Here is a 13,173-nt window from a genome sequence, read left to right on the forward strand (position 1 = left end):
GTCTTCAACCTTCCGGAATCAGTTTGGCGTTTTGTGGTACCTAGTAATGCATGTCAGGAAAAGCATGTAAAATACTTTGCATTGTTTTTTTTATTACAACTGGACAAATCCGAAGACATAATATTTGTGGATTAAATTGTTATCAGTTATCCAGATGTAAGTATTTTAGTATCTCTCTTTAACATTGCTAGCATTCACCGAAAATGTTCAACTGAATGTGTATTTAAAGTTCGCCTCTGCTACAATTCTTACATTTTATCCCGAAGGGCTGCAAATATCGACTTAATGATAAAAACTTAGATACATTTGCTTTTTATACCCAGGGACTCTCACAATTTTTCAATTCCTTTACAGCATGCAAGATGTCATGGTTGTCAGGACTGACAGGAAAAGCTGAGGATTTTCTGAATAAGTTGGACCAATCAGCAGCCCAAGCTCTGACCAAAACTGAAGAGGAGGGTCTCCTGAACACCTCCCTACCAGTCACATCTGACCGCCACTCTCCTCCCTCCTCCTTGTCAACAAGACATTTACAACAAGCAGGGTCCCAGAGTGTCCCAGCCAAGACATCAAGAACTGGTGGTGATTTCTCTTCATATGGTGTTAGTACGCCTGTAAGGCAATCGAGCAAACTCCAGACTAGTGGAACTCCCAAAACTGTGAAACCCAAAACTACTGAAACTACCCCTAAACAGGCACCTCCTGAGTCAAATATAAGTCAGGATGTGACATCCAAGAAAAAAATAGACACAGATGCTGCCTTGTTTGATTTTCTTAATAGTCCTGAACCATTAGAGACGAAAAAGACAGAATCTTCAGAGACAAAAAAGAAGACTACACCAGCCAGCAGTGCTAGACATTCCAGACAATCAAGTACATCATCAGTGGTTTCAAACAAGGGTGGAAAGGTCATACAAGAAAGTGACACCCCTGTCTCCACCAGTGGATCTTCTATTGTTCACATAGAATCTCTGCCATCCGGATCAGGTATCCTGCATACATGTGATTCTTCCGGCGGGAGACAAAATCTCCCTATATTTCACCCCCCTTCCTCCCCTCCCGATTAATTTTTAAATCTTCCTTGTTTTAAAAATTCTTCAAATTAAACATGTTAAATATTATTTGCAATATTTTTTATCATGTTTCATATAATAGATTAGAATGAAAAGAAATTGAGAATACAACGCCAGTATAAATTTTCACAGCAGTAGGCTTCGTAGGAATCAACATGAGGTCGTATAATTATGTTGTAAAAAAATAAGTGACATATCAACTTGATAAATGACCATTGATGCTTATTACTGAATGCAAAACATTGTAATTAGTTGCTACAATACCCAATTGCCATCTTCTAATGCTGCAGTGGTCATTAAAAGATACAGTTATAATGTAGGTCACACTTTAGTTAAATATAGATCAAACTACAGGGTGTTGCTAAAATATACCGGACTCTAATTTGTATATTTTTTGAGAGGGTACTTTATTCCATCTGTACATATTCTAAACAAATTACTGATATAGAATTTGTTACATAAAACCTTAGAATGTTTTACTTCACTTACTAGTTGATATAGCAATACTTAATCAAAAATAAAATTTTTCCAATGTTGTAATGATGCTGTTAACTCTTAATTAATTTACTAGTAAATTAATTGATTTTATTTTGAATACTCAATTTCACTTCATTTGAATAAAAACTTTATAATATTTTTCTTAAAACTAGACAACAACTTTATGAAATAAAATTTGTAAAGTAATAAACTGGGAGAAGGTATTTTTTCCTGAATTTAGGGGGTTGGATGGTCTTTTGTGATTTGAAAAAAATGCCGATAAAAAATCTCCAGTTTTGAGACCCAAACTCCAGCTGAAAAATTTCAAATCTCCAGTTGTGATTTTTCAGTTCTGTCACATGTATGATCCTGATCCTTGAAAATTATATAAAATATTTATTTGACCGCTTAGTAAGAAATCAGAAAATTAGATTCTGTTTGAATGTATTTCATAAAGCAATATTAGTAACACTTTTGATTAATTAAGACTCAATATATGAGCCAATAGTTACTCCCAAATAAGTATTCCTTGATGAAAGTTGAGCTCCGTGTCAAGAATCAAAGAGAAAGACATTTACAGATACAGATTATACTATAACATTTCTTGTGTGACATCTTTACAGGTATGTCCATATTATTTTGATTTTTTGACTGTCTTAGATCCTGGAGACAGGAGTCCCACAGAGCTGGATGGCACCACTGATGTGGCAGCCCTGGCAGATGCCATGATGGAACAGAGTCCTAGCAACAGTGTCCATAGCAACCAGGAAGTAGAGCCACATGGTGAGCTAGAGCAGAAAGTCTCATCATTAGAACTGGAAAACAAACTCCTGAAAAATGAGGTGTCTTCACTGAACCAGGAAATGGCAACTGTTCTTCAGAGATCCAAAGATGCACAAAGTGGTAGGTATCAATGAAAATGCTTACAAATCTTTATCCTTTTTGCTACAATCTAATTACAATTTTATCCTTTGATCCACTCACCTAGATCACTACTGAAATATAAGCAGATCAAAGGTTTTTATTTCATGATTTCAATTTCTAAAAATTAAAACTAATGCTCCATAATCCATGAATTGTGTAATCAAAAATTGATGTTTTTCTAACCAAACCTCAATATGTGCATGTATTTAAAATTAAGTTCATTTTACAGTATTTGGTTTTAAATCTTTACTGAAAACCATTTAATAAATTAGCAGTGATTGCATTATATGAATCTCAAATAAGAAATATTGTTTTATAAACAATTCAAGTTTTACAAGGAGATGCAAAGTAACATATTTTTCAAGAGAGTATGTATACTGCAAAAAATTTATTCTGAACAATTTCATGTTGTCTCACCCTACCTAGTGCATTCAGTTGTTTTAGATTATCTTTGTATATGATATGGAAAAGTTTAACTTTTATTATATTTTTAATTTTCAATTGTAAGAGAATTTTGAGAATTTCTTTATCTTGAATATTTGTATTGATCAGAGGTGGAGCAAATGAGGAGGAAGATGGACAATTATCAGAAGACCCAATCCCAGTCCGACCAGTTAGTGAGAGAGTTACAGTCCAGGGAATCTGACTTAATGGAAGCCCTCCAAGCAAAGGACTCCCAGTTAGGAGTTCTCCGGATCCGTCTAGAGGAGGCAGACAAACAGATGGAATCCAAACAGAAAAGTATCTCCGAGCTAGAGGAGGAAAGGGGCAGGTAAGGATAAAAGTATCTCCGAGCTAGAGGAGGAAAGGGGCAGGGAAGGATAGAAGTATCTCCGAACTAGAGGAGGAAAGGGGCAGGTAAGGAGAGAGTGTTAACAGGATACATATTTTAGTTTTTGAGTGTTAACATAACAGCTAGAATACATATTTTAGTTTCTGAATGTTAACAGGATACATACATTCACAGTTGAACTTCTGTATCTTGAACACTGATATCTCAAATACCATGGATATGTCGAAGTGAATTGGAAGTCCCAACCACTTATTCTTTAAGTATTTAACCCTCGATATCTGGAATACTCAGATATTTCGAAGTTCTTTCTCAGTCCCATTGAGTTCAAGATAACGAGGTTTGACTGTATTTTAGTTTTTAAACAGTTTAAGTTAAATGTAAAAGTATACATCTTGAGTATTTATCCTCAAACTCCTTTGAGTTCATTTTGTTGAAAAAATATGATGACATTATTTTTTTATTGCAAGATACATGTATGTGAAGACAATATTTGATTGGCATTTAGATATACATGTACATGTTTTGTGTGTATTTCAGAATATTAAGGGACCACAGTGATTCTACTGGAGTACATAGCCAAGCTCTGGATTCTGTTCAAGCTAAACTGTCTGAGGTAGAAGGGGCACTAAGGAGAGAACAGGATGCCCTTAAACAAGTACAGGTGTGTTAATGAAAAAGAACAATTTGAAGTGTTTCTTACAAATGACCAAAATTATGTTTTGATTTGATTTGTACATTAAGAACTTTTTAGCATTTAAATACTCAGAGAGAATTGTGTTTACATTGTTTACAGCAAGAAGCATCTGATCGACAGAGCAGGCTAGAACAGGAACAGAGAAGTCTGGCCGATGCTTTAACAGCGGCAGACAGGAGAGCAACAGAGGAGAAAAGTAGGTCATAAGGAATGAGGATTTGATTTATAGTACAGATATATAAATCAATTGCTGATGCAAGAGAAAATCCTGATATGAAACTTTGCACATACATATTTCCTCATGTACATGTATATGCTTCAGTGCATTGTAAATTACATGTGTACAGAAGTTAGAATTGTTGAAATAAACTCCACTCATAAGGTCTGTCCCAGAGAAGTCAACAATGCTTGTTAACAACAGGAATCTTTTTTATTTTGTTCAGGTAAGGCAAGTGATTTGGCCAATCAGCTGAAGGCAGCTAAGCAGAGTGCTGATAGTGCCAGACAAGAGCTGGCAGATTATAAAGAGAAAGCAGCAAGAATTTTACAGGTACACAAATGTACTCATCGTAAGAACAATTTTTCCATCAAAACATTAGAATTATAACCCAATTGAAAATACATCTGAGAGTTGTTATATTGTTAGCTGCAGGTCTGTAGCTCACTGGTCATCCCTAGTCCATCCAAATTTTTTCAGTGAGCTACAGACCTGCAGATGTATTGTCTGTTATTTCGTAATGTTAATGCTCTTAGACAAGCTATAAGAAGTGCTTTATTTGAATTATAGTCCAAGGAACGGCTGATTGCCAGTCTAAGGGAAGGGTCTGGAGCCTCCGGTGAGTCCATGGGTGTGTCCAACTTAGAGTATGACTCTGTGAAGCAGGAACGAGACATGTTTAAAGAGGAATTACAGCAGTACAAAATGACAGTTGAGAACTTGAGAATGGAGCTTTTGGTAAAAATTATTTGTAAGAGTATATATTTTGGGACACATTTTCATTATTTTGTCAAGTGAAAACAAAAATGAGTTGAATGTGTTTAAAACTGTCTGGGCCTCTTTATAAATTTGCATACTGTGGAATCATTTTAATTTGTGTGGGTCAATGTTAATGGGTAAGCAAAGTTTTACTTGTTCTTAAGGACATGATTTTGTGGTTTACTCAATTTTTACAATAGATTCAAGGAATCAATATGTTTACAAAATAAACACTCCTGGGGATGTAAATTTGTGGGTAAGGGTGACCCACGAAATCCATGAACATTGGTCCCCCATGAACAATTATGATTCTATTGTAATGTGTTATTTCAAACCAAGGAGCATTGATGAATTCTATGAACCCAAGAGAATGAATCCTAATGTACAGTTAAAATTTCAAAAATTGATGATATTATTGATGTTTATATATTTAGGACATGGAAACCCAGCTTCAGCATGACAGTGACACAGCTAATGAACAGATTCGATCTCTGGAGGACAATGTCAGCAGTGAAAAACAGAGAAGAGAGGAGGCAGAACAGGAACTCTTAAAACAAAAACAGGTACAGGGGGAAAACAGAAACAGAGTACAGGGGGAAAACAGGTACATGGGGTAAACAGAATCAGGTACAGGGGGAAAACAAAAACAGGTACAGGGGAAAACAGAAACAGGTACAGGGGTAAAACAGAAACAGATACAGGGGGAAAAAGAAACAGGGACAGGGGGAAAACAAAAACAGGTATGGGGGGAAAAACAGAAACAGGTACAGGGGAAATCAGAAACACAGTACAGGGGGAAAACAGAGACAGGTACAGGGGTAAAACAGAAACAGGTGCAGGCAAAATCAGAGACAGAGTACAGGGGGGAAAACAGAAACAAGTACCATATATACTCACCTATAAGTCGTTTTTTTGGGAGTTTAATTTTGGTCCAAAACTCGATGTCCGACTTATAGGCGAGTCATAAAAAGATTAGTATTTTTCTGGATGGCGAAATGTAGTATTTTATAAACATTTCCCTCGATTATGGTCGGACAAAGTCTGGATATATTATATCATTTATGTATTCTAAGGTTGTGCATAAAGTACCATTATTTACATATTTTAATAACTTTATTTTTATCTTAAGTGTGAATTTGTATTTTTCTTAATGATTTAAAATTAAATATCGGCGTCATTTCTAAAAATATTAATCGAAATCATGTTAAAACATCAGAGCATTGATTTGAAATTGTCAACTGATTCTGGCAAAAAGTTGTACTGACTTATAAGCAGGTCAATGGCAAATCCCTCCAAAATAACCCAAAAAAATACAACCGACTTACAGGCGAGTATGTACGGTACAGTGGGAAAACAAAAACAGGTACAGGGGTAAAACAGAAACACAGTACAAGGGAAAACAGAAACAGGTAAAGGGGTAAACAGAGACACATTAAAAGGGTAAATCAGAGACAGGCACAGGGTAAAACAGAAACAGGTATGGAGGGAAAACAGAAACAGGTGCTACAGGGACAAAACAGAAACAGGTACTAAAGGGGGAAACAGAAACAGGTACAAGGGTAAAACAGAAACAGTACAGGGGGAAAACATGTATAGAGGTATAATAGAAAGATACATGGGTAGGTGAATAGATATGTATTTTGATCTGCATATACATGTAGATGACAATGAATCCCTTAAAAATTGAACAAGGATAAAAAATCTGGTTTATTAGAGAAGTACATGTATTGTGAACTTGGGATAATATTTCATGACAGGAATTGCAATACAACATTGAGGAGCTGAGGAAGACCAAAATGACTTATCAGACCTGTATCAAAGACAGAGAAGCGGAGATTGAGAAACTTAGAAACCAGGTGTGTGTGTTTGTATAAACATAATTACTATCCACAGAAAGGCACAAATGTTGACGGCACTAGACATTTTGGTTTGAGGAAATATATACATGTATCATTAGTAAAACAGGTGAACTAGTAAAAAATCTTATTTTTTTCTCATAATGTAGTGATTGGTAACAATGCCTGAAAAAAGAACCTTAATTTTCAAAGTTCTCCATGCAGTATGTCATGAAATGATATATTGTGTCATGGAAATAGATTTTTTATTTGGTGTTTTGTTTTAATCAGATCATGACCAAGTCAATGAGTTCATCAACTGAGAATGAGTTGGAGGCTCGAGTAAAAACACTGACAGAAAGCCTTATACAGAAACAAACAACACTGGAAACACTGAGTACACAGAAAAACTCACTGGCCTTACAGCTGGAGAGAATGGAGGTAAGAAAAAAAACAGGATTGCTCAAGAAAAGGAGAATTACAAGTAACTGTTTCTCTGCATTTCAACTGTAGGTGAAATCATAAGACAAGTATGTAATGTATTATAAGTGACGTAGCTTTAAGTTAAAGAGGCCACTGCGTATTTTGAAAACGAGTGTTCCAGCTTAACTGTAGAGCAAACATTTTATGGTGCCTTTCCAATTTATGTGTCATTGATTTTTAGAGAATACTGGACTTAATTCAATTTATTTTATTTCTTTTAATAATTATTTTCAGCAACAGTATAAGGATATCCAGTCATCCTCATTGAGGACAAACACAACGGTTGTCAATGTACACGATGATGAAGAAGGTAGGCATTCCAGCTAAACTACATCTAAAGAATCAATAAAAACAAAATATCTCATACAGATGGAACCTTGGATGGATATTTTTGCATCCATTTTAGTTGTAAATGAGGCGAATGTCAAAATTCTGAAATAGTAAGAAACTGTACACTTTCTTTGGTTTTCAAAATTCTAGCTTTTTGCTGTCACCCTTATAAATCTCTACAACTTTTCATCACTTTATAGAACATTGTAGTGAAACTTAATGAAAAATTAAAATCTACATGTATGTGGCTAAACTTTTTAGCTCACCTGAGCTGAAAGCTCAAGTGAGCTTTTCTGATCACATTTTGTCCGGCGTCCGTCTGTCTGTCCGTCTGTCTGTCTGTCTGTCTGTCTGTCTGTAAACTTTTCACATTTTCCACTTCTTCTCAAGAACCACTGGGCCAATTTCAACCAAATTTGCCACAAAGTATCCTTGGGTAAAGGGGATTCAAGTTTGTTCAAATGAAGGGCCACGCCCTCTTTCAAGGGGAGATAATTAGGAATTAGTGAAAAAATAATGGCAACATTTAAAAATCTTCTTCTCAAGAACCATAGGTCCAGGAAAGATGAAACTCGTGTGGAAGCATCCTTAAGTAGTGTACATTCAAGTTTGTTCAAATCCTGACCCCCGGGGGTAGGGCGGGGCCACAATGGAGGATCAAAGTTTCACATAGAAATATATAGGAAAAATCTTAAAAGCAATATGAGCTGCATTTTTGAGAATTTTATTTTGCTGTTAAAATGTGTTATTATGATAAATTTGTATGTAATTTAAACTTTTTTGATCAATTAAACAAAAATAAAGTATCAAATTGTTTCAGAATAAAGGATTCTGTACAATCAAATATATAGTATTTTATAAGAAATTAATATTGTACAGGACGACAATAATGTAATTTTGCTTCAATCAAAGCTTATAAATAGTTCTTCTATCGCCAATATGAACAACAGAAGTTTATATACGTTCTTTTTTGTGTCATTGAAACAGTTAATTACAATTTTGCAACAAAAATTTCTGACATCAAAGTTGCAGCTCATATTGCTTTAAAAATCTTCTTCTCAAGAACAGCAAAGCCATGATGAGTCATATTTATATGGAAGCATCCTCAGGTAGTGTAGATTCAAGTTTGTTCAAACCATGACCCCCGGGGTAGGGCGGGGCCACAATGGAGGATCAAAGTTTTACATAGAAATATATAGGAAAAATCTTTAAAAATCTTCTTCTTAAGAACAGCAAAGTCATGATGAGTCATATTTATATGGGAGCATCCTCAGGTAGTGTAGATTCAAGTTTGTTCAAACCATGACCCCCGGGGGTAGGGCGGGGCCACAATGGAGGATGAAAGTTTTACATAGAAATATATAGGAAAAATCTTTAAAAATCTTCTTTTCAAGAACAGCAAAGTCATGATGAGTCATATTTATATGGAAGCATCTTCGGGTAGTGTAGATTCAAGTTTGTTAAAATCATGACCCCAGGGGGTAGGGCGGGGCCACAATGGAGGATCAAAGTTTTATATAGAAATAATATATAGGAAAAATCTTTAAAAATCTTCTTCTCAAGAACAGCAAAGCCATGATGAGTCATATATATAAGGAAGCGTCCTCAGGTAGTGTAGATTCAAGTTTGTTCAAATCATGATCACCGGGGGTAGGGCAGGGCTGCAATGGACTATCAAAGTTGTACATAGAAATATATAGGAAAAATCTTCTTCTCAGGAACAGCAAAGCCCAGATTGTTCATATTTATATGGAAACATCCACAGGTAGTGTAGATTCAAATTTATTCAAATCATGACCCGCGGGGGTAGGGCGGGGCCACAATGGAGGATCAAATTTTAACATAGAAATGTATAGGAAAAATTTTAAAAATCGTCTTCTCAGGAACAGCAAAGCCCTGATTGATCATATTTATATGGAAGCATCCTCAGGTAGTGTAGATTCTATTTTGTTCAAGTCATGACCCCCTTGGGTAGGATAGGGCCACAATGGAGGATCAAAGTCTTAAGTAGAAATATATAGGGAAATATCTTCTTCTTCTTTTCAATACTGAACTGATTTGTGCTTTTGCCTAGCCAATGTGCTCAGGTGAGCGATGTGGCCCATGGGCCTCTTGTTAATTTTACTTACACATGTATAAACATGGCTTTATTTGTTATTTTCCTTTGTTGGATAGCCACAGTGATCTCATCTTTTACTAGTAATATTTACTTAATTTTACTATTAGGACGAGATCACCTGTGGGTATCAGACGATGTTATTTTCATGATTTTGAAGAAAGTTTGTGTATGTCATCTGTCCTTAATTGATATCTGATACCTGTTAATTGACATCCTACACCTATTAATTGATATCCTACCATTGTTAATTGATATCCTATACCTTTTAATTGATATCCTATACCTTTTAATTGATATCCTGTACCTGTTAATTGATATCTTATACATGTTAATTGATATCCTATACATGTTAATTGATATCGTATACCTTTTAATTGATATCCTTACATTTTAATTGATATCCTATACCTTATAATTGATATCCTATACATGTTAATTGATATCCTATACCTGTTAATTGATATCCCATACCTGTTAATTGATATCCCATACCTGTTAATTGATATCCTACATCTGTTTGGATGAATTGATACACTAGTTTGGTGTGTATTTTGCTGTAATAAATGGTTACATGCTGAAATTGCTTTAAATATAATTATTAGGGAACCTTTGAATATCTCTGACGATGTTTCTTTTCTTTAATTAAGGTGTAAAATACAAATCTTGTTTATAAACAGCAGTACGACAGAGATACCCTGGCTTTATGAGGGAGACACCAACAGATCATGAAGTCACAAAGAAAATGAAAAGGGCTGCTAATGTCATTGACAAATTCAGGCAAGAAATAATAATCTATTTACGTGTACATAGTGAATGCATGTAACTAACAAAAGAAAAATAATTAAAAAAAAAAAAAAAAAAAATCTGATGGTAATATTTTGTTATTTTACAGCATAAGACTAGGTGTGTTTCTCCGGAGGTACCCCATTGCCAGAGTGTTTATCCTGATGTACATGGTAGGCAGTTTGTTTAGTTAACAGGCAGATCTTCAGAGAAAATGTTTTGTAATATTACATTTATTATTATATACTTACTGACCCTTGGATTGGTCATTTCATGCTCCCATATTAAAGTAATCCCTATCCCCTTAATTTAATGCTCATGTAGCCTACATATCATGTCCAAAATATTGGTAAGAAAATATCCTAACCTTGACCTTTGCTGTATGTGTTAGTACCCTTGGTCACTTATTACCTCTAGCAAGTTTAAGACTAAAAGGTGAAATAACTATATATTGTGTCCATAGCAATGTAAAAGGCTCACAATAACTTTGACCATGACCTTTGGAACCTCAAATAAATAGTCGTGTTCTTCTTGTTATTGACCACCCCTATCATAAGTTTGAGTCTGAATGGTGAAATTATCCCGTGTCCACAACTTTTGAAAGAAGATAGTGTAAGTTTGACCTTCAGATGAATACCCTGTACATGTTCATTCCTCTGGTCACTTAACACACTGTAGCAAATTAAAGAATAGCACTTATATATTGTTTCCACAACATGAGAGGTGCATGGATGCCCCAAAGGATGCTGTTGAATTGCCATATCCACTTGCAAATTTGTTGTGAGGGAATGATATTAAACATTTTCTTGTGAATGAACAACTCATGTGGAAGTGTGAAGTACACATCTAGTTTTATTACCCCGGTACTAACAAATATCATTTTGTTCACAGAAGTTCATACTATGATTTCAGGTATTGCTGCACATTTGGGTGATGATTGTACTTCTGACATATCAACCAGAAATGCACAGTCATAATCCGGGAAGCCCCGTCCAGCCAGAGCCCCCTGGCCCTGGACAATAATCACAGGGGGCTGAAGGTCATCATAATGGCTGTGATAACTCTTATCTAGATTCAAATGTTGAAGGACATTCAAAAAATCACATATGTAGACATTTTATATATATAAGTGCAGTCTCTGTATTGTGTTTTTAAAAACACTAAAAAAAATTGGACTTGTATATGTATAATGAGTAAAAAATTTTTTTAATTTATTTTCTGTAAGTGGTTGAGTGGGAAATTAAATTCCATCATAAAAAAGTTTCCATCTGCATAACATGGCAGTATTTAGAACAAACTGGAGCTGAATTACTTTGATTAAGCTGCATTTAGCATATACGTGTATCTAAACATTATACACTGAAAATTTAGATACAATTAAAATTGCCTTTTTCTTAAGCAAAAATATTTTTTCATCTTTTTATTCATTGTCTTTGAGATTGTTAAATACATGTATTTTAAATTTTCTGTTTAATTTTTTCTTGCTTTCTTCTTGATTCATTTTTGTATTATATCCTTTCAAAACTGACTCATTTCTTAGTGACTTAAATTTAATTGTGATATTCTGTATAAAGAGGGATTCGCTGTTATATTTTTGTCATGTTTGTAGGTGAGCATTAACTTGCATTGAAAATAATACCTGTACATATTTTTTTTTTAATCTTGAAGACTCTGTAGAAAAGTATATATTTTTTGTGATTATGATAGAATGTTCCCAATAAGAAGTAATCCAATAGAGTCATCGTAACACAAATGAAGCTGGGCGCTGTTTGTTTCTGACAAATTTTACCTAATGATGATATGTAGAAACAAGATCTGAAAAAGAGTGAATGGCCATTTCTAATTTCAATGTTAAGTATGAAAAGTGTTAAAGGCATACATACCATTTCTTAGAAGTGAAATGAAAGATGCATTGCTGTACACAGGACTTATTATTTATAAGATTAAGGTTTAATGTTGCATTAAAAATATACTGGGTAGACTGGTTTTTGTTATTTTTATTATTATGCCCCGCCATGAATATGGCCGTGGCATATAGTGTTTGTCATGTCTGTCTTCCGTCCTTCCGTCTGTCCTTCCGTCACACTTTGGGTTTAGCTCTGTTCAAAGCTCAGTTTCAAAGAAACTATCCAAGATATTTTTATCAAACTTCATATGCTAATAATTATTGATGAGAGCTATGCAATTGCTTCAACATTTTTTGACCTTGACCTTTCCTTTGACTTTGACCTCACTTTTCTTAAATTAGTGTTTAGCTCAGTTTTAAAGATACCATTCAAGATAGTGTAATCAAACTTCATATGTTGATACATACTGATGTAAGCTATTCAACTGCATCAACATTTTTTGACCTTGACCTTTCCTTTGACTTTGACCTCACTTTTCTTAAATTAGTGTTTAGCTCAGTTTTAAGGATACAGATAGTGTAATGAAACTTCATACGTTGATACATACTGATGTAAGCTATTCAACTGCATCAACATTTTTTGACCTTGACCTTTCTTTTGACCTTGATCTCACTTTTCTTAAATTTGTGTTTAGCTCAGTTTTAAAGATACCATTCAAGGTAGTGTAATCAAACTTCATATGTTGATACATACTGATGTAAGCTATTCAACTGCATCAACATTTTTTGACCTTGACCTCACTTTTTTTTAAGTGTTTAGCTCAGTTTTAATGAAACCAT

The 13,173-nt window shown here is 34.5% G+C and overlaps 1 protein-coding gene across 2 annotated transcripts; it reads left to right on the forward strand.

Annotated features, from left to right (window-relative positions):
• The first annotated feature begins 22 nt into the window (after window positions 1-22).
• LOC133182797 (golgin subfamily A member 5-like) lies at window positions 23-12,468 on the forward strand. Of its 2 annotated transcripts, none has more exons than XM_061317641.1 (15): window positions 23-156; window positions 355-987; window positions 2,211-2,453; window positions 3,027-3,246; window positions 3,805-3,928; window positions 4,061-4,157; window positions 4,405-4,511; window positions 4,749-4,916; window positions 5,372-5,500; window positions 6,695-6,793; window positions 7,064-7,213; window positions 7,490-7,565; window positions 10,382-10,481; window positions 10,597-10,660; window positions 11,400-12,468. In XM_061317641.1, exons 1-15 carry the CDS (start codon window positions 51-53, stop codon window positions 11,508-11,510), a joined length of 2,427 nt encoding a protein of 808 aa, XP_061173625.1. In that variant the 5' UTR covers window positions 23-50; the 3' UTR covers window positions 11,511-12,468. The 2 variants fall into 2 exon arrangements, with proteins under 2 accessions (XP_061173625.1, XP_061173626.1); XM_061317642.1 differs by having other exon boundaries at window positions 10,385-10,481.
• The last annotated feature ends 705 nt before the right edge of the window (window positions 12,469-13,173 follow it).

This window comes from Saccostrea echinata, unplaced genomic scaffold (genome assembly GCF_033153115.1).
Source record: "Saccostrea echinata isolate AGI-Se365-2 ecotype Australia unplaced genomic scaffold, CSIRO_AGI_Sech_v1 ptg000009l, whole genome shotgun sequence".
Taxonomy (NCBI): domain Eukaryota; kingdom Metazoa; phylum Mollusca; class Bivalvia; order Ostreida; family Ostreidae; genus Saccostrea; species Saccostrea echinata.